The sequence below is a fragment of the Eleutherodactylus coqui genome, chromosome 9, assembly GCF_035609145.1.
Source record: "Eleutherodactylus coqui strain aEleCoq1 chromosome 9, aEleCoq1.hap1, whole genome shotgun sequence".
Taxonomy (NCBI): domain Eukaryota; kingdom Metazoa; phylum Chordata; class Amphibia; order Anura; family Eleutherodactylidae; genus Eleutherodactylus; species Eleutherodactylus coqui.
The window spans coordinates 8,101,812-8,124,441 of record NC_089845.1 but is presented as its reverse complement, the minus strand read 5'-3'; the positions used below and the strand labels follow the sequence as shown (position 1 = coordinate 8,124,441).

The window sequence follows — 22,630 nt, the reverse complement described above, 5'->3', positions numbered from 1 at the left end:
ATATGAAAAAAACCATCATATTTGGTATCGTCGTGTCCGTAAAGACCCGTACAATAAATCAAACACGCTTTTTATCCTGCATGACAAAAAGTGTTTAAAAAGAAAAAAACGCTAAAAAACAGGCAAAATGCTAATTTTTAGTATTTTGCTTGCCAAAAAACGCAATAAAAGTGATTAAAAAAAATGTATGTACCCCAAAATGGTACCAATATAAACTACAGCTCGTCTCGCAAAAGATAAGCCCTCACAGAGTTCTGTACATGGGAAAATAAATAAGTTATAGGACTTTGAATGCAGTGATTTAGAAAAAAAAATTATTTCCAAAAAAGGGTTTTTATTGTGGAAAAGTGGACCCCCCCCCCCCCCCACCAAACAAAATAAGAATTTTGGTCTCGTAACCGTATCGACCCGCAGAAAAAATGTATTGTGTCATTTATGCTGCATAATTAGCCCTTAAAAAAAAAAAAAAACTATGGCAGAATTGATGCGTTTTCTCTCCCTACAATCATAAAAAAAAAGTTTTACAATATAGTCTATGTACCCAAAAGTGGCACCATCAAAAGCTACAGTTCGCTACGCAAAAAACAAGCCCTTATATGGCCGCGTCAACGGAAAAATAAAAAAGCTATGGCTTTTGAAACATGGAGATGAAAATCTACCAAAAATTGACATCTCTTGGAAATCCCTCAGTGTGTAATGTACCCCCTCTCACAGCCCTGCTATATGCGCTATACCTGCTACAGGGCTCAGTGGACCTTGAATGTTTACACTGCATAACCTGCTGTATGTAGGGCACGTCTCCTTTCCAGCAGTGAAAGTTACAGCCTGTTTCCATCCATCATTTCAGCTGGATTCTTCTATTTTTTAATAAAATATTTTCGGATCTGTAAGCATTAAAGGGGTCGTCCATCCAGGGGCGTAGCTGCAGGCGCCTGAGCCCAGTGCTAAAGTGCATTAACACCACATCACCATTATCAGGGGTAAAGGGGTGGCCCCACCATTAAAAAATAAATTCAGGCATCTCAGTAGTCTCACTGAAACTGGAGTGCTGACACGCTCGGTTCAAGCAGACAGTGAGCTGATGAAGTCGAGGTGCTCATTGCACATGGTCAGAGTCCACCAGGGAAGAGACCCTTACACTCCGCATGGAATATCTGCAGCCAGCATTGATGTCAGACAGCAAGGGGACCGTCAGTGACAGCGACCCTGCACAGCTCCGACACCACCCTGGCTATTATCTCCATACAGAGCAGATCCTTACTCAACTTTTTTTTTTTTAAATGGCTAACCTCACAATTTCCCGCAGCAAAGCTGGAGCGTTGTTCACACGTCCTATTCCATCATACCCTTCATTAATACCAAATAAACATTTACAATTATACTTTATTTATTGCAGTTCTGTCTTTTTATTGTTGTTATAGTTTAAGAAGACCAGAATACTGCTGTATTTTAAATTAATCCTTGTAGTTCAGTGTTTATAAGAGATCAGCGGCGTTATAAGAGGAGCAGCTGATATCAGTCACCCATGATGTAGATGTCTGGAGGTTGTCAGCATGGAGAGAGATGTGATAAAGTATTGATCCCGCGCGGTGCCGGGAGTTATTCTTCTTTTGCTTATTCCACTCATGAATAATCTGGTGACAGGTTCCTAATCAGGAGGGCAAACACAGTGCCCCCGCAGGACATTTATGCCTCACTGTAGAGTAGTGGGGGGGGGGTTGCATACTACTAAGTAGGGCACCGGAATCTGCAGATCACACTTCAGGCTCCTGTATTTTCCCCTCAATGTCTTCTTGTGTATTAGTGTAACATCAGGCTTTGTAAGCAGCCAGAGTCCGCACGCCTACCAACTCCACTACCCCAGTCCCTTCATCATAACGCGAGTCCTTATCTTGCCCTGATGCTCCAAGTCTAATAATGTCCGCTGAACGTCATGTTGTGGCCTAATCTTCAATATGTAATCTCTGCAAGTAAACAAACCCCGATATTGTCTCCCCATCTGAGGAATTGTATGAAGGAATCCAACAAGTCAGCTTTTAGTAAAACCACATTTAATCGGCTCATAACCGGTCCAAGACGGGGACAAGACAAAGAATAAACGGAAATGGTTCAGGACATACTTTTACTGCATGTAACATTTAACGCACCAAACATGGAGGTCCGCACTGCACAGAGACTCATCAATCTGCTTAGAGGTCATGGTTTTCCATGAATAATCATTAGTTTCAAAACTCGGTTTCAGCGGGATTTAGATTTGTGACTGCGTGGCGGGACCACAGGAGTACGAGCATTCCTACATCCATCAAGACAGAGAGGTGAGGAAACTCTTTAAGTCTTTCTTCTTATCTTGTTCTTTCTCTTCTTGGCTAAGCATCATTTTTAACCTTGAAAAATGGAATTTGCTCTTTTTTGAGGACTTCGCTGTTGTTGCTGGTGAAGACGTGGCAGAGGCACATAACCTGCAAAATCACATGGATATAAATGGCAAGATACAAACCAGACATTCCACACTATTTCTATGCATTTCCTTCAGGGGACAATATCCAGCCGACTGAAAAAGAACGGACCAACTTACAAAACCTCTCCTTAACAAACCCTTTGGTGGAATTACAGCAGCGCATGCTAGAACAGATCTACAAGGACTGCAGGAAGCAACCCCTTGGATTACAGACAGAACGGCAGGGCGCCCCTAGTGGTCACATGCCATTCATTAATCTCCACCTCATACGCCACAGAGATAATATTCCCCAGATAGGAACCCCCTTCATCCCCATCAGAGACTGCAAGACCCGTACGTCCTACCAACGGCCAGCGTCCGCACCCCCAACACCAGCGGGACTGCAGGATCATCGACACTTTAAATACATCTTACAATGTGTGTCCTCCTCGCAGGCCTTCATTTGCTCACTGGCCTGACAGAGGCGCCATAGCTAATAAAGGAATCCTGTAACCAGGAGGATAAGAGATCTGTACATTCTGTATGATGCGCTTACAATTACACAGATACATGCTAAGATTCTCTAAGAGCTACAATTTCATTAAGTCAATTTCCACTCGTTGTGGCAGTTAGACGACACATGTATAAAGAACGGTCCATCTAAAAGCAATGAACCGCTATTGAAGCTTCTAGTGTTCTTACAGACAGTGATTTCAGGCAAGGAAGCAGCAAGAGGAGTCGATTCCAGCAAATGATGACACACAACAATGTAAGGCCTCTTTCACATGAGCAATGCGTTTTCACGAAGGTCGCATCGCGTAAACAAAATTGCAGTGAAGCTGGATTGTTGCGATCTATTTCCAAAAGGAATTAGCCTTTTCTTGTCCATTCATAAGGCCGCATTACGTGAAAAGGACTTAGATTATTCAATGCCAATTGCAAAAGTAAGTGCACCCCTGTGTAATGTAACTTCCCGATGTTGTAAAAGCGTGAGATTTGGCACAATTTAACGGATTTCTATGCATACATACTGAGGAGAATCCCCCCCTCGCCTCTATGCATATACATACTGAGGAGAATCCCCCCCCCCTCACCTCTATGCGTACATACTGAGGAGAATCCCCCCTCGCTTCTATGCGTACATACTGAGGAGAATCCCCCCCCCCGCCTCTATGCATATACATACTGAGGAGAATCCCCCCCCCCTCACCTCTATGCATACATACTGAGGAGAACCCCCCTCGCCTCTATGCGTACATACTGAGGAGAATCCCCCCCCCTCTATGCATAGATACTGAGGAGAATCCCCCCCCGCCTCTATGCATACATACTGAGAAGAATCCCCCCCCCCCCCCCCTCGCCTCTATGCATGCATACTGAGGAGAAACTAACGGACCTCTATGTGCCTATGCTGAAAGGCTGTAAAGTACATAAGAAAGTGGCCATAGACTGCAGTGACGGAGCATGCCTTTAAGGCTAAGGGGCTGGGGGTAAGTTTGAATAAAAAGGGTGTTACCTTTAAGGGTATAAAGTGAGGAGAGTAGGAGGGGTGACACATTCTGCAGGGGGACATCGGTACATGCAGCCTGAGAATCTAAACACTCCTCTATGTGTAGACAGATTTTATTCCTTGGTTCCTGTGAAGTAACCTTGACTTCATGAAAATTTTCAGTGTGAACAACGGGTAAACACCTGTACCGAATTAACTCGGGCGAAGCCAAGTGTATCAGCTAGTAAGTAATAGGTCCTGAGCACCGACAGGATTGGGCTACCATTTTAACACTGAAGGGGCTGCAGTTTTGGGATCCTGAGCAGCAGATCTCCCCAAATCAGATATTGATGGCTTATCAGGGAGGCAGACCATGGATTTGTAAGGGATAGATGACCCCTTTAACCCCTTAGTGACCAAGCCAGTTTGCCCCTTAATGACCAGGCCACATTTTGGAAATCTGACATGTGTCACTAACATAGAATAACTCCGTAAAGGTTCTGCAGATCCAAGTGATTCTCACAATGTTTTTCCGCCTCATATTGTACTTCACTTAGGTTGTAAAAAAGACCGATAGCATTCGTGCATATTTATTGATGGCACCAAAATATTGAAAATTTTGAGAAAAAAAATTGTCATTTTTTTCACATTTTCAACTGCAAAATCTTAAATATGTGAAAACAGACTATACACATATTGGATAAGATATGCATTTCCATCTGTTTACTTTATTCTGGACGCACACTGGAAAAAACTTTAGTTTTTTTAACCACTTAGATGACGTACAAATTTAACTTTGATTATTAAAGGGGTTGTCTCGAGGCAGCAAGTGGGGTTATACACTTCTGTATGGCCATATTAATGCACTTTGTAATATACATCGTGCATTAAATATGAGCCATACAGAAGTTATTCACTTACCTGCTCCGTTGCTAGCATCCCCGTTGCCATGGTTCCGTCTAACTTCGGTGTCTTCTTGCTTTTTTAGACGCACTTGCGCAGATGCATCTTCTCCCTTCGGCTGGTCTTGGAAGCATCGGCGTTTTGGCTCCGCCCCCTTTTCGCGTCATCGCGTAGCTCCGCCCCCGTCATGTGCCGATTCCAGCCAATCAGGAGGCTGGAACCGGCACACGTCATGGGGCGGAGCTACGCGATGATGCGTACAAGGGGGCGGAGCCAAAACGCCGATGCTTCCAAGACCAGCCGAAGGGAGAAGATGCATCTGCGCAAGCGCGTCTAAAAAAGCAAGAAGACACCGAAGTTAGACGGAACCATGGCAACGGGGACGCTAGCAACGGAGCAGGTAAGTGAATAACTTCTGTATGGCTCATATTTAATGCACGATGTATATTACAAAGTGCATTAATATGGCCATACAGAAGTGTATAACCCCACTTGCTGCCGCGAGACAACCCCTTTAATATTTCATTATTAACATTAATAACATTGATTATTAAAAGTCAATTGATTATTAACAGACTAGAGATTGGAGCTACAGGAAGATCATTTGCATACTTCCTGTGCATTCTGGGAAGAGCAAAGAATTACTGTAAGCTGGAAGATTGCCAGGGTTAGCCGGGTCTAGCTGCTCGGAGGACAACACCAGACTAGCGATTGGAGCTGCAGGAAGCGCATTTGTTCAAGTTGTACACTTAGTATCTTACAGGTTATACATCTTCACTACAATACACTAACATTAACTTTTAGAAGTTTGGAAATGACATCAACTGACAACATGGAGGGAGAGGAGCCATATGGTGAGCTGCAACGTATGCTATATGTTTACAGACCGACTAGAGGAAAAGCCAAACTTAACCGGCCAGGAATGTAAGCTTGTGTCTCAACTGAAGGAAAAGGTGCAGAGTAGAGATGAGCGAACGTACTCGTAATGAGTACTTACGCACCCGAGTACCGCCATTTTCGAGTACTTCAGTATTCGCGCGTAAAGATTCGGGGCGCGCCGGGGGGCGGGGAGAGGCGCGGCGGTGCGGGGGGTAGCAGCGGGGAACAGGGGGGAGCCCTCTATCTCTCCCTCTCCCCCCCACTCCCCGCTGCAACCCCCCGCGCCGCCACGGCACCCCCCAAATTTTTTCGCTCGAGTACGAAAGTACTCGAAAATCGCGGTATTCGGGCGAAAAAGGGGCGGGGCCGAGCACGTTCGCTCATCTCTAGTGCATAGTCTTCAGGAGAGAAGAGCTACATTGTAACTCATTAAGGAAGATGAGGATTTCCTTAGAGTAAAAGAAAGTCTTCAAAATGTTGAAGGAAAAGAAATGTCCAGTGTACCTGCAGAAGCCAAGGAATGGAAGCATGGACCCCAAGAAGGAGTCAGCCAGCACCCATACTACTCAGGAATCGGTACCAGGTTCTCACACGGGAGGGGGTGGGGGGGCTGATACTGGTTCCTCAGCAGAGAAGAAAGAGGTACAGCAAGAAATGACTCTACCCACAAAGAGCAGAGGAGAAAGAGGTACAGCAAGAAATGACTCTAGCCACAAAGAACAGAGGAGAAAGAGGTACAGCAAGAAATGACTCTACCCACAAAGAGCAGAGGAGAAAGAGGTACAGCAAGAAATGACTCTACCCACAAAGAGCAGAGGAGAAAGAGGTACAGCAAGAAATGACTCTACCCACAAAGAGCAGAGGAGAAAGAGGTACAGCAAGAAATGACTCTACCCACAAAGAGCAGAGAAGAGGAGAAAAAAGTACAGCGAGAAATGACTCTACCCACAAAGAGCAGAGGAGAAAGAGGTACAGCAAGAAATGACTCTACCCACAAAGAACAGAGGAGAAAGAGGTACAGCGAGAAATGACTCTACCCACAAAGAGCAGAGGAGAAAGAGGTACAGCAAGAAATGACTCTACCCACAAAAAGCAGAGAAGAGGAGAAAGAGGTACAGCGAGAAATGACTCTACCCACAAAGAGCAGAGGAGAAAGAGGTACAGCGAGAAATGACTATACCCACAAAGAGCAGAGGAGAAAGAGGTACAGCAAGAAATGACTCTACCCACAAAGAGCAGAGGAGAAAGAGGTACAGCAAGAAATGACTCTACCCACAAAGAGCAGAGAAGAGGAGAAAAAAGTACAGCGAGAAATGACTATACCCACAAAGAGCAGAGGAGAAAGAGGTACAGCAAGAAATGACTCTACCCACAAAGAACAGAGGAGAAACAGGTACAGCGAGAAATGACTCTACCCACAAAGAGCAGAGGAGAAAGAGGTACAGCAAAAAATTACCCACAAAGAGCAGAGCAGAAAGAGGTACAGCATGAAATTCCCCACAAAGGGAAGAGCAGAGGAGAAAGAGGTACAGCAAGAAATGACTCTACTCACAAAGAACAGAGCAGAGGAGAAAGAGGTACAGCAAGAAATGACTCTACCCACAAAGAACAGAGCAGAGGAGAAAGAGGTACAGCAAGAAATGACTCTACCCACAAAGAACAGAGGAGAAAGAGGTACAGCAAGAAATGACTCTACCCACAAAGAGCAGAGGAGAGGAGAAAGAGGTACAGCAAGAAATGACTACCCACAAAGAGCAGAGAAGAAAGAGGTACAGCAAGAAATGACTACCCACAAAGAGCAGAGAAGAAAGAGGTACAGCAAGAAATGACTCTACCCACAAAGAGCAGAGGAGAAAGAGGTACAGTGAGAAATGACGCTACCCACGAAGAGGAGAGGAGAAAGAGGTGCAGCAAGAAATGACTCTACCCACGAAGAGGAGAGAAGAAAGAGGTACAGCAAGAAATGACTCTACCCACGAAGAGGAGAGGAGAAAGAGGTACAGCAAGAAATTACCGCCAACAAGCAGAGGAGAAAGAGGTACAGCAAGAAATTACCCACAACGAGCAGAGGAGAAAAAGGTACAGCAAGAAATTACCCACAAAGAGCAGAGGAGAAAGAGGTACAGCAAGAAATGACTCTACCCACAAAAAACAGAGGAGAAAGAGGTACAGCAAGAAATGACTCTACCCACAAAAGAACAGAGCACAGCAGAAAGAGGTAGAGCAAGAAATGACTCTACCCACAAAGAAAAGAGCAGAGGAGAAAGAGGTACAGCAAGAAATGACTCTACCCACAAAGAGCAGCGGAGAGGAGCAAGAGGTATAGCAAGAAATTACCTGCAAAGAGCAGAGGAGAAAGAGGTACAGTAAGAAATGACTCTACCCACAAAGAGCAGAGCAGAAAGAGGTACAGCAAGAAATGACTCTACCCACAAAGAGCAGAGGAGAAAGAGGTACAGCAAGAAATGACTCTACCCACAAACAGCAGAGCAGAAAGAGGTACAGCAAAAAATGACTCTACCCACAAAGAACAGAGGAGAAAGAGATACAGCAAGAAATGACTCTACCCACAAAGAGCAGAGGAGAAAGAGGTACAGCAAGAAATGACTCTACCCACAAACAGCAGAGCAGAAAGAGGTACAGCAAAAAATGACTCTACCCACAAAGTACAAGAGGAGAAAGAGGTACAGCAAGAAATGACTCTACCCACAAAGAGCAGAGGAGAAAGAGGTACAGCAAGAAATTACTCTTCCCACAAAGAGCAGAGCAGAAAGAGGTACAGCAAGAAATTACTCTACCCACAAAGAGCAGAGAAGAAAGAGGTACAGCGAGAAATGACTCTACCCACAAACAGCAGAGCAGAGGAGAAAGAGGTACAGTGAGAAATGACACTACCCACAAAGAACAGAGCAGAGGAGAAAGAGGTACAGCAAGAAATGACTCTACCCACAAAGAGCAGAGGAGAAAGAGATACAGCAAGAAATTACCCACAAAGAGCAGAGGAGAAAGAGGTACAGCAAGAAATGACACTACCCACAAAGAGCAGAGGAGAAAGAGATACAGCAAGAAATTACCCACAAAGAGCAGAGGAGAGAAGATAGAGGTACAGCAAAATATTACTCACAAAGAGCAGAGGAGAAAGAGGTACAGCAAGAAATTACCCGCAAAGAGCAGAGGAGAAAGAGGTACAGCAAGAAATTACCCGCAAAGAGCAGAGGAGAAAGAGGTACAGCAAGAAATGACTCTACCCACAAAGAGCAGAGGAGAAAGAGGTACAGCAAGAAATGACTCTACCCACAAAGAGCAGAGGAGAAAGAGGTGCAGCAAGAAATGACTCTACCCACAAAGAGCAGAGGAGAAAGAGGTGCAGCAAGTAATGACTCTACCCACAAAGAGCAGAGGAGAAAGAGGTGCAGCAAGAAATGACTCTACCCACAAAGAACAGAGGAGAAAGAGGTGCAGCATGAAATTCCCCACAAAGGGAAGAGGAGAGGAGAGAGAGCTACAGCAAGAAATGACTCTACCCACAAAGAGCAGAGGAGAAAGAGGTACAGCCAGAAATGACTCTACCCACAAAGAGCAGAGGAGAGGAGAAAGAGGTACAGCGAGAAATGACTCTACCCACAAAGAGCAGAGGAGAAAGAGGTACAGTGAGAAATGACTATCCACAAAAGAACAGAGCAGAGGAGAAAGAGGTACAGTAAGAAATGACTCTACCCACAAAGAGCAGAGGAGAAAGAGGTGCAGCATGAAATTCCCCACAAAGGGAAGAGCAGAGGAGAAAGAGGTACAGCAAGAAATGACTCTACCCACAAAGAGCAGAGGAGAAAGAGGTGCAGCAAGAAATGACTCTACCCACAAAGAGCAGAGGAGAAAGAGGTGCAGCAAGTAATGACTCTACCCACAAAGAGCAGAGGAGAAAGAGGTGCAGCAAGAAATGACTCTACCCACAAAGAGCAGAGGAGAGGAGAAAGAGGTACAGCAAGAAATGACTCTACCCACAAAGAACAGAGGAGAAAGAGGTGCAGCATGAAATTCCCCACAAAGGGAAGAGGAGAGGAGAGAGAGCTACAGCAAGAAATGACTCTACCCACAAAGAGGAGAGGAGAAAGAGGTACAGCAAGAAATGACTCTACCCACAAAGAGCAGAGCAGAAAGAGGTACAGCAAGAAATGACTCTACCCACAAAGAGCAGAGGAGAAAGTGGTACAGCAAGAAATGACTCTAGCCACAAAGAGCAGAGGAGAAAGAGGTACAGCAAGAAATGATTCTAGCCACAAAGAGCAGAGGAGAAAGAGGTACAGCAAGAAATGACTCTAGCCACAAAGAGCAGAGGAGAAAGAGGTACAGCAAGAAATGACTCTAGCCACAAAGAGCAGAGGAGAAAGAGGTACAGCAAGAAATGACTCTAGCCACAAAGAGCAGAGGAGAAAGAGGTACAGCAAGAAATGACTCTAGCCACAAAGAGCAGAGGAGAAAGAGGTACAGCAAGAAATGACTCTAGCCACAAAGAGCAGAGGAGAAAGAGGTACAGCAAGAAATGACTCTAGCCACAAAGAGCAGAGGAGAAAGAGGTACAGCGAGAAATGACTCTAGCCACAAAGAGCAGAGGAGAAAGAGGTACAGCGAGAAATGACTCTAGCCACAAAGAGCAGAGGAGAAAGAGGTACAGCGAGAAATGACTCTAGCCACAAAGAGCAGAGGAGAAAGAGGTACAGCGAGAAATGACTCTAGCCACAAAGAGCAGAGCAGAGGAGAAAGAGGTACAGCAAGAAATGACTCTAGCCACAAAGAGCAGAGGAGAAAGAGGTACAGCAAGAAATGACTCTAGCCACAAAGAGCAGAGGAGAAAGAGGTACAGCAAGAAATGACTCTAGCCACAAAGAGCAGAGGAGAAAGAGGTACAGCAAGAAATGACTCTAGCCACAAAGAGCAGAGGAGAAAGAGGTACAGCGAGAAATGACTCTAGCCACAAAGAGCAGAGGAGAAAGAGGTACAGCGAGAAATGACTCTAGCCACAAAGAGCAGAGGAGAAAGAGGTACAGCGAGAAATGACTCTAGCCACAAAGAGCAGAGGAGAAAGAGGTACAGCAAGAAATGACTCTAGCCACAAAGAGCAGAGGAGAAAGAGGTACAGCAAGAAATGACTCTAGCCACAAAGAGCAGAGGAGAAAGAGGTACAGCAAGAAATGACTCTAGCCACAAAGAGCAGAGGAGAAAGAGGTACAGCGAGAAATGACTCTAGCCACAAAGAGCAGAGGAGAAAGAGGTACAGCGAGAAATGACTCTAGCCACAAAGAGCAGAGGAGAAAGAGGTACAGCGAGAAATGACTCTAGCCACAAAGAGCAGAGGAGAAAGAGGTACAGCGAGAAATGACTCTAGCCACAAAGAGCAGAGCAGAGGAGAAAGAGGTACAGCGAGAAATGAGACTACCCACAAAGAACAGGGGAGAAAGAGGTACAGCAAGAAATGACTCTACCCACAAAGAGAAGAGCAGAGGAGCAAGAGGTACAACAAAAAATGACTCTAGCCACAAAGAGCAGAGGAGAGGAGAAAGAGGTACAGCGAGAAATGACTACCTACAAAGAACAGAGCAGAGGAGAAAGAGGTACAGCAAGAAAGGACTACCTACAAAGAGCTGCCGCGTCCTCCTCCATGCCGACAGAGCATTTCTTCCTGGAAGCAGGGGTCGAATACCCCGCCTTCAGCAAGCTAATGCTCTGATTGGTTAATTCAGCGCCGTGTCAGGCAATGAAAGTCGTCGCTGGATTAACCAATTACAACCATTCAATGATGTCAATAGGGAGGGAATGGTTGAGTCCTTAGGAGGCAGTGATTATGCTATCCTTGAATTTTGGATAACAAGGGGAGGAAGACCTGAGAAAACTCAGACCTCAAGGTTGGATTTTAGAAAGGCAGATTTTAATGAACTCAGAAAGAGGATAGGAAGAATCCAACGGCTGGATGTTCATAAGGACAGAAATGTCCAAGAAGGTTGGGAAATATCGTGAAATGAAATTCTCAAAGCACAACCGTTACCAAGCCCTAAAAGAAGGAAGAATGGGAAGCATTTAAAGAGACCAGGATGGATAAACACAGAACTTGTACACATGTTAAAAAGGAAGAAAAATATGTTTATCAAATGGAAAGAGGGGGGGGGGATATCTAAATATAATGCGGTCTGCAGAAACTATAGGGCAAGTGTCAGAAAAGCTAAAGCTGATAATGAATTGAGGCTTGTAAGAGAGGCCAAAAGCAATAAAAAAGGATTTTGGGGGTCAAAAGCAAAAGAAAAGTCAAAGATGCTATTGGATGCTTACAAGACAAAAATGGTGAATTTGTTAAGAATGATGTTGAGAAGGACGAACTTTTAAATTTCTATTTTGTATCTGTTTTCTCTCAGAAAGTAGATGGAACATTAACTGATCTTCCCTGTGCTATTGGGGAAATACAAGAATGCAGGCTATGTGTAAGCAGAGGGATGGTGAGGGAACACATGGCTAACTTACATGAATTCAAGTCTCAAGGTCCAGATGAATGACATCCTAGGATACTAAAGTAAGCAGCGGAGGTAATTGCTGAACCACTTGCCATAATCTTTGATAATTCCTGGAGGACAGGAGAAGTTTCAGAAGATTGGAAAAGGGCAAATGTTGTCCCTATCTTCAAAAAACGGAAGAAGGTGGACCCAAGAAACTACAGGCCTGTGAGCCTGACTTCTATACTGGGAAAGATCTCTGAACAAATGATAAAACAGCATGTATGCAAGTACTAGGATGAGAATGGAGTAATTAACCAGAGCCAGCATGGGTTTGTAACAAACGAGTCATAGAAGGAAATTAGATTTGTCTGGTATGACAAAATCCCCAACTGGGCTGATCAGGGAAATGCAGTGGATATAGTATATCTTGACTTTAGTAAAGCATTTGACAAAGTATCTCATACCACACTTACTGAAAAAAATGACCAAATATGGGATTGACAAGGCAACTATTAGGTAGATTCACAACTGAAATGAAGAAAGCACATACAGAATGGGAGGAATTGGGCTAAGCAGCAGAACATGTGAAAAAGACTTGGTTATACTAATAGATCATAGACTGAACATGAGTCAACAGAGTGATGCAGCAGCAAAAAGGCAAACACAATTCTGGGATGTATTAAGAGAAGCATAGAGTCTAGATCACGTGAGGTCATTATCCCCCTCTATTCTTCCTTAGTCAGACCTCATCTGGAATACTGGGTCTAGTTCTAGCCACCCCACTTTAAAAAAGACATAGACAAACTGGAGCAAGTTCAGAGAAGTTACCAAGATGGTGAGCGGTCTGCAAATCATGTCCTATGAGGAACGGTTAAAGGATCTGGGAATGTTTAGCAGAAGAGAAGGCTGAGAGGAGACTTAATAGCGGTCTACAAATATCTGAAGGGCTGTCACAGTGCAGAAGGATCAGCCCTATTCTCATCTGAACAAGGAAAGACTAGAAACAATGGGATGAAACTGAAAGGGAGAAGACACAGATTAGATATTAGACAGTGAGGGGGTCAATGAGTGGAACAGGTTGCCACAGGAGGTGGGGAATTCTCCTTCAATGAAAGTGTTCAAACAAAGGCTAGACAAATATCTGTCTGGGATGATTTAGTGATCCTGCACTGAGCAGGGGGTTGGACCCTATGACCCTGGAGGTCCCTTCCAACTCTACCATTCTATGATTTTGAGGAACACTTTGTTTTCCTGCACCAAGCCAAGATTACAAAGGCTCATCGGTGTCAGAATGATAGATATCCCCACAAATGACCCCATTTTAAAAACTACACCCCTTAAGGTATTCACTGAGGGAGTCAGGAGTATTTGGACCCCACCATTTTTTTAGAGGTTAATGCAATTTAGAGGAGAAAAAAAAAAATTCAAATTTTTGCAAGTATGTCATTTTTAAGGCAGTTTTCTTTCTATAGTACATATAATGAGGATTTACAGTACACCCCAAAATGGATCCCCCAGTTTGTCCCGTGTTGAGAAACATACCCATTGTGGTCCTGATCTTATAACAGTATATGCCCAACGGGGGCCAAACCGAAAGCAGCAGCCGGTGGCTTTCAGAACAGACATTTTGCTTGAAGGTGTTTCAGGTCCGATTGCCCACTTGTAGAGCCACTGAATGGCCAAAACTATAAAGATCCCCCACAAATGACCCCATTTGTGAAAACTAGACCCCCTAATGAATTCATCTAGGGGTGTCCTGTGTATTTTGACCCCACAGTTTTTGAATTAATCTAAGCAAAGCAGGAGGAAAGAATTACGATCTTAATTTTTCTGGCAATCGTGTCATTTTAAAAACAGTTTTTTTCGTACAACACACACAGGAATGAAGACTTTCACCCCAAATGGATTCCCCCATTTGGTAGCCAGGAGCAGGGAGATTTTAAATTACCTTGGCGATGGGCGCATGCTTTTCTGTGATCGTTGTTATCCAATGGTCCCCAGTGACATCTCCAGCCTCCTGGCTGCCTTCAGTAGCCGGGATCCAGGAGATTTCATATCTCTTGCGACAATCCAGTCTCTTGCGCATAGGTCACCGTTTTTCCTTTGACACACATGCACAGAAGACGGCATCGGGTCCTTTTCAGACCAGATCACCGTGGGACATCACAGTGGAGGTAGGGGAGTACTCTCAGCCCTCCTCATGGATCCGATCCATGAAAGGAGCTGAAACTAACTTTTTTTTTCCACTTCTTGTTTACTTTCATGCGATCAGCGTTATCCATTGGACAGAGCGTGTTTTTATAGCCTTGGGGATTAAAGCCCACTAAAGCAGGAGGTAAAAACACTATGGGATGGTCACTAAGGGGTTAATACAAGCTTGTTGACAAAGTAACTCACTGTATACACAGAAAGTTCATGAAAAGTGAAATGTTACTTTAAAATCAACTTTAGGCTACATGCACACAAGCCTTCCGGATACTGGCTGCGGAATCCTGCAGGGAATCCAGCCCTGGCTGCAGCCGGTGACCCCGCGTACCTGTCTTTTATCTGTACTGTGGACGGTCAGTCCGTCACACATGCGCAGTACAGATTCCTGCACCATTGCTAGTCAATCGTACGGGTCTTGTGACCTTTAATGCAATGTAATTTGCAGAAGGGCCGTGCGTCAGACGGTTTCCATTGACTTCAACGGAAGCGGTCTATTTGGGGGCCCATGGAAAAATAGAGCATGCTGCAGTTTATCCTCCGCGAGCAGCGATTGCAATTGATTTCCGCTCGTGTGCATGAAAAGTCACTATGCCGTAGCGTACTATAGGCAGTATTTTGCTGAGTATCTGGGGGCAGACGCACGCCACGGATTCCGCAATTCAAGATTATAAACAATATAACCAACTACAATGCAAAAGTTACCGTGTACGAAAATGTAACCAAACTCACAGATGAACGGGTTATACCTGGGCGTTAGGACGGGGCTTCGGGTTTGAGAACTGAGCTTCTCTTCACTGTAAGAGAGGTTCACTTTTCGATTGCTTCCCGGCCTTCCTAAATCAGGAGATCCAAAATTCCTCTTTGCCTTGGGAGTTCCAGGACTGCTTGCAACAACACGCCTGCCTTCACCCGGATACTTGGAAACCATTCTGCACGTGTTACATGTAACTACCTAAAACAATAAGAATGAACATAAAGAGAATATTAAAACACAAAGCAAATCCCCAATCAGCCCGAGCCATGAAAGAACATCAGGGAAGAGGCAGTACCGAGGTAAACGCTGCCATGCCGGATCCGTCCAGTCTGCAGTGCCGTCTGCCACTGACTTGGAGAGCAGTATTGATGCAAGCCCTGTTGCGTCAGTACTGGGATCGCCCCCGGGACGAGCTCTGCTCTACTGTCACCCAATCAATCAGTTCCTAAATAGAACACTACTCTCACTGAACGAATGCTCTGCTCCAACACAGTCACTCACAAGGAATGGGATATGTATGTCGGCACCCGCTATTCTCAATGCCATCATTCCATAATCGTCCAAAAGACCTAGAAATCCTATAAAAATTAATAAATGTGGTACATTTTGCAACTCTTAAAAGGGGTTGTCCCGCGCCGAAACGGGTTTTTGTTTTTTTTCAACACCCCCCCCCCCCCCCCCCCCCGTTCGGCGCGAGACAACCCCGATGCAGGGGTAAAAAAGAACACCGGACAGCGCTTACCTTAATCCCCGCGCTCCGGTGACTTCTTACTTACCCGGTGAAGATGGCCGCCGGGATCTTCTACCTCCGTGGACCGCAGCTCTTCTGTGCGGTCCATTGCCGATTCCAGCCTCCTGATTGGCTGGAATCGGCACGTGACGGGGCGGAGCTACACGGAGCTACACCGAGCCCCATTGAGAAGAGAAGAAGACCCGGACTGCGCAAGCGCGTCTAATTTGGCCATTAGACGGCGAAAATTAGACGGCAACCATGGAGACGAGGACGCTTTGCAACGGAGCAGGTAAGTGAATAACTTTTGATAACTTCTGTATGGCTCATAATTAATGCACAATGTACATTACAAAGTGCATTAATATGGCCATACAGAAGTGTATACCCCCACTTGCTGCCGCGGGACAACCCCTTTAACCCCTTAGTGACCAGCCCATTGCCTTTTTACGTCCTGGCCTGTTGGGCTTAATTCCCAGAGGACGTAAAAACATGCTTCCTCTGGGAATGAAAGCCCTGCAGGCTCTGGACGCGATAGCTTCATGCTGCCGGTTACCAGAGGTAGCCGACAGCATGGATCTGTCATCCGGGGCCACGGGACCCCACTCCCAGTCACGTGATCGCCGGTATCCACCGGATAATGGCGATTGCATTAAAGTCAACGTACAGTAAATAAAAGTTCAAGTTTCAGCTCCCCTTATGGATCCCCCTCATCCTCTGCGATGTCCGGCATCTTCCTCGTCCTCACTGGACCTGCCGCCGGTGTCTGTACATGCGCACCAGACTCATTACGTAACGCGCATGCGCAGAGGGCTGGATGGCTCGGGATATTTAAAAACTCCCTGCTAGTATGAGTAGCCGAGAGCAGGGAGCTGTCACCGGGAGCCGCTGTATGTGGTTCCCGGTCACATGGTCGCTGCTATCCAATGGATAACAGTTATCATGTAAAAGTTTTAAAAAGTTTAAAAAAGTGTAAAAGAAAAAAAAAAAGTTTGTTTCATCTCCCCCCCCATGAATAATATCTGTAAGTTGGGTGATGAAATTAGGTACCTAAGGTCCCCGGATTCATTCGCAGACTTTACCCCGGCTGTGCATGCGTCCATCACCAAAATGGCGGACGCAGGCGCAAAAGCCACAGATTGCCAGGATAATTTAAAATCTCCCCACACCTGACTACTAAAAGGTATCCAAGAGCCTGGAGATTTCATGGGGGCGGGGGGGGGGCACAGTACGCGGTTCCCAGTCACGTGATCACGGTTATCCAATGGATAACGGCAATCACGTAAAAGTAAAAAAAAAGCTAAAGTTTCACCTCCCGTCACGGATCTGATCCATGAGGGAAGGTGAAATTACTTAATTAAGGCCACCGGCGAAGTCTCCAGATGGGATCCTTATCCGGGGACCCTTCCCCAGCTTTGGCACATGTGTCAGTCGCCAAAATGGCGGACGCAAGCGCAGAGGCTGGGGAGGGCAAGAGGAAACTTTAAATCTCCTTGTTCCTGGCTACTAAAAGTAGCCGAGAGCTTGGAGTTGTCATGGGGGGCCTCGTTCGTCGGTCATGTGATCGCCATCATCCATGGATAATGGCCATCACGTAAAAATTAAAAGACAGTTAAAGTTTGACCCTCCGTTCAGTTTGGGCCCCGTTGTGCATCCAGACAGAATATTAGGGCCACAATAGGTATGTCTCTGAACACGGGACAAACAGGGGGATCCATTTTGGGGGGAAGGTCTTCATTCCTATGTGCGCTGTACCAAAAAAAAACAAAAAACTATTTTTAAAATGACACAATCACAAAAAAACAAAAAACGTAATTTTTTCCTTCTGCTTTGCATCGATTCATTCAAAAACTGTGGGGTCAAAATACGCCGTAGATGAAATTGTTAAGGGGTCTGGTTTTCACAATGGGGTCATTTGTGGGGGTTCTCCATCGTTTTGGCCGCTCAAGAGCCCTTAAGTGGGCAATGGGGCCTAAATCACCTTCAAGCAAAATGTCTGTTCTGAAGGCCACCGGCTGCTCGTTTCATTTTGGGCCCCGTTGTGCATCCAGACAGAAGATTAGGGCCACAATGGGTATGTCTCTGAACATGGGACAAACAGGGGTATCCATTTTGGGGTGTAAATCCTCATTTTCATGATCACTGTAGGAAAAAAATCCTGTCTTAAGGCCTCCTTCCCACGAACGGATTTACACCGCGTAAATTCGCGGCAAAGCTCCGCTGCGTTGCCCCCTGCTATTAGGTTCTATTGAACCTAATAGCACAATGCTCACGGTGCGGAATTCCACCGCGGAATTTCGCACCGTGAAATCTCCCGTCCTCACCCGCAGCATGTTCTATTTGCCGTGGGTGTACGTGCTGACGGCTTCCATTGCAGTCAATGGAAGCCGTCTGTTCACGCTATCTCCCGCTGTAACCAGCGGAAGATAGCGTAAAAAAACGCTTTTCCTGCCTACCGCCGCCGCGTCATATGACGCGGCCGCTGCGTCACGTGACACGGCCGGCCGCGTCATGTGACGCGGTGGGCGTGTCACATGACGCGACGGCGGTGGGCGGGGAAGCGTCTTCACGCTATCTTCCGCTGGTAAGTATGGGGTCTCTGGGGGGCGCCGTGACAGGCTTCACTGCGGAATATTACGCGGCGGAGCCCGTCACGCTCGTGTGAAGCCGGCCTTAAAATGAAATATTTGCAAAAATATGAAAGTTTATTTTTTCTCCTCTAAATTGCATTAACTCCTGGAAAAAAAACCTATGGGGTCAAAATCCTCCTGACCCCCTCAGTGAGTACATTAAGGAGTGTAGTTTATAAAATGGGGTCATGTGTGGGGGATCCATCATTCTGACACCTATGAGCCTTTACAATCTTGGCTCTGTGCAGGAAAACAAAATGTTCCTCAAAATCTTAATTTATTTTAAATTTGTACGTCTCCTAAAAAAAGAAAGTTTTTCAAATGTGCGTCCAGAATATAGTAAACAGATGGAAATATATACCTTATCAAAAATATTATGTTTGCACATATTTGAGATACTGTAGTTGGAAATGTGAAAAAAGACAATGTTTTCAAAATTATCCCAATTTTGGCGCTTTTAATTCTATCAGCCTATATTTACCACCCAAATGAAGTACAATATGTGGGGATAAAACAAGGTCAGAATCACTGGGATCTGCAGAACCTTTACGGAGTTATTCTATGTTAAAGTAACACATGGCAGATTTCCAAAATTTGGCCTGGTCATTAAGGCGCAAACAGGCTTGGTCACTAAGGGGTTAAAGCAGATTGGTGGTCTTGTAGCAGTGACCAAAGTATAGAGGTTTATCTGTAACCGTGTATTTGGGCAAGTCAAATTGGTACAAATACCGGTTCTCCGCAAACCAGAAGTCCACGTGACCCCAAAAACGTGCAAATAGCAACAAGAATTCACAGTCGTGTCACCATGTGCAGCTGCCGCCACGGCCTTAGTCAAAAACAGAACAGCCCCAAGTCTCTTCCTCCCTCCACCAGAGAAGAGCAGGGGTTCAGCCCCGTGAGGGTATGGCATACAGTAGGGCCCGCCACTGCCCCCTTTGGTGAAAGGACAAATCCCCCGGTCAGCGGCTCCATGTGCTGCGAAAGGGAAGACGTGGTGGAGTGATAGGGAAAGAGGATGCAGCGAGGGAGGTCTAGTATGGCCGTGGGGAGACCTGGAAGACAACCAGCAGAATCGGAGGGACCCGAGAATGCTGTGGCGCCGCAAACACAGTACGGGGTTGGTTGTCAAGTAGAACATCATAAATGGATTTAAATTGGATTACTAATAAATGCATTTGACTCCTAATTGTTTCCGATCTAATGAGCCCAGGTGATTCTATTCAGCCTGCCAACAGTCTCTTGGGATCCTTCTTGTAAACTAGAACTAGGATTAAACTTGGCCTGCAGATTTTGAGGTGCCCCATTTACCACTGAGCCTCACAATGTCAGTGTACCTGCCCACAGTTCTCCTCTACAAGCATGTCGCAGGGCACTTTGGTACCCTCTACCCTTCACGTTTGATGGAAGTGGGGATTGTACAGCTAGAGCAAGAAGGCTGGCTGATCTTTACTCAGCTACAGGATACATTTGGGTTCCTTCTCCAAGCCTTTTATGGCTAGCTTTACGGCTCACAAGACTATACGGTCTCTACCATTGGTCACTTGTTAATTACCCCAAGAGAAGTTGGGGTGGTTTGGGTCTTCTGCTTTATGACACTGCTGTGCAAACACCTGCTTCTCAGCCTAGGTGGACTCACTCTAGACCCTTCATGACTGATGAAGATGAGAAATGTTCACACAGTCTTTTAGTGCCATTAATAAGTAACACCCATAAGGGGAGGCTTAAGAAAGGGTATATGGACCCAGAAACGCGCTGCCTTGTACATCTATCATTTTTACTGAATCGTCTGTGATTTGAATACCTGTGAACAAAGGAGTGAAGAAAAAAGTAGAGTTTTTTTTCCTATCTTTTAGGTGGACCTGGAATGGGGGAATATGGTTGAATCCAGATCCCCACAGTGAAGCTTTAATGTACGCCCCTTATCTATAGGGGTTTAGTAGCGCAAGGCAGCTGAACCTTTTTCTATTTCACAATAACAGACATGTGCAACCATTACTGGCCTATGGTGGAGGTAGATTTGTGCTCTTACGTCTGAAGCAATGAGGTATAAGCATACGGATCCCTAGGAGTCTGTATCCTCTTATTACGCCCGTATTGTACTACGCCAACATGGCCCAAGCACGGCTGCGGTGTACTTACATTGTCATAAGAGTAGGGAAAATCATATTTAAAAGAAACCATAAACCGCCATGCACAAGCCGTGCGCCATCCGCCCCAGCACTGGAGGTGTAGATAGCCTGCAGTGGTCACAGTCTCATCGAACGGCCTCTGTCTGACCGCAGTGAGATTTAACGACATTGTTGTATCCAATCATTTAGTTCACGATGAATACCATCAAGCCATTATTGTAAACTGTAATGGTTGGCCGGCACAAAAGACACACAATCTTCCCTTGAGCCAAATGTGCCCTTGGAATCTGCATATCCTACGTGGCACACAGAAGGCCGTATCCTGTCTGTTGGTTTAATGAGCATTGATCCATCAACGTACACGTTACAGCAAAGGATGTTCGGTGCCTAAATGGGAGACCGCAAGCCAATGTTTACTGTCAAAGTCAAATCTGTAGGCTTATTTCACAAAACCAAAAAAGTCCAACTTGTTTCTTTCCCAGAGGCAGAATACGACGTTTAGATCTCACAAAGGCAGTTTTCTACAGCATTTAGCCCACTAAAAACACTTTACTAAGCCTCCATTCTTTTCAATGGGCTTCTCATTCAAACCTTTTAGCGCAGCGTTAATATTGCGTGCTGAAACTACGTTCTATTTTTGGGTGTTGCAGCGCTTTTTAGATGTCCTGCATCGCCCATTAAAATAAATAGGGTGCGTTAAAATACAACGTAAAAATGCTGTGTACATTTCCATTAATGGATCCTGTTCTCCCTACTTCCGACTACATAGAGGAACTAGACAGGGGTGTCCCCTCTCCCCCATACTATTTGCCCTGGCCATTGAGCCGTTGGCAATGATTCTACGAGAAACCCAGTTATACAGGGGCGTCACAGTGGGGGATAGGGAAGATCGAGTGGCTTTATATGCCGATGATCTCTTGCTTTTCTTGGCGGACCCTGAGGCAACCCTCCCCCATGTGATAAATCTTATTAATACTTTTGGTGAATTCTCGGGCCTTCAAATCGACTGGACTAAATCAGCCCTGATGCCCGTTTCTGGTGGGAGTCGTTTGGGCGATATTGACTCACTTTGCGGCCTCCGGATCTCAAACCAGTTTAAATACCTGGGGTTACAGATAACCAATGATGTGGGAAAGTCTCTAGAGCTAAATGTATACCCCCTCATAGATTTATTCAGGTCTAAGTTTAAAATATGGGGCTCCCTGCCGCTCTCGGTAGCGGGGCGAATCAATCTTATCAAGCTAATAGTATTACCAAAGTGCCTATACATAATGCAGCATGCGTCGTTGCATATCCCGTCCCGCTTCTTTAAATCCATGCAGTCCCTGATGTCTTCCTTTATTTGGGGAAATTCCCGCCCCAAACTACGAATCTCTACGCTTCAGAGGCCGAAGCAAGACGCGGGCACAGCCCTGCCAGATTTGTTCCTTTACTATGTGGCAGGCCAGCTAATTCACTCGAGAAGCTGGCTGAGTGATGACCCTCTCTCCAACTCTGAGGTGCATCTGGCACATTATCTTAAAATCCCTAGATTGTGGCCCCTGCTGGAATCTCCTCCTACCCTAACAGGCAAAATGCTACCAATTCATAGGCCTCTCAGGTCTGGCGGCAGGCCAAGTCAATTGGCCGTTTTATGGACATAATAGCTGACACACCCTTTGGCGTAATCATGGGCTCCCAGAATTACTCCGACTGGAGGACGCCCACATTTGGGAACAATATGGCATCCGGACCCTGGCAGACCTCTATCCACAGAACACCCTGTCCTCATTTGAGCAGCTACAAAATAAATATGATCTGCCCCGTTCCCATTTTTATAGATTTCTCCAGGTCAGACACGCTTTAGAGGCGCAGTTCCCGCCACCCAGACCTGCTATTTCTCATTACCCCTTAATAGGCATCCTTCGCTCCCAAGGCCCCCGGGGCCTCATATCAGCACTATACTCCCACCTCATCTCAATACGAGCCTCTCAGGATATACCCTCTGCC

The 22,630-nt window shown here is 45.7% G+C and overlaps 1 protein-coding gene across 2 annotated transcripts in view; it reads right to left on the bottom strand.

Moving 5' to 3' along the window:
* Nucleotides 1-2,034: 2,034 nt before the first annotated feature.
* The window catches only part of C9H18orf21 (chromosome 9 C18orf21 homolog), a 33,953-nt gene continuing 13,357 nt past the window's right edge, over nucleotides 2,035-22,630 (bottom strand). Inside the window, exons 4-5 of one of the 2 annotated variants that reach the window (XM_066579094.1) lie at nucleotides 15,128-15,350; nucleotides 2,035-2,459 (exon numbers count right to left, since the gene is read on the bottom strand). In XM_066579094.1, the coding sequence (XP_066435191.1) occupies nucleotides 2,380-2,459; nucleotides 15,128-15,350 (303 nt within the window). In that variant the 3' untranslated portion in view covers nucleotides 2,035-2,379. The remainder of the gene's footprint in view (nucleotides 2,460-15,127; nucleotides 15,351-22,630) is intronic. The other variant, XM_066579093.1, reaches the window with a different exon arrangement.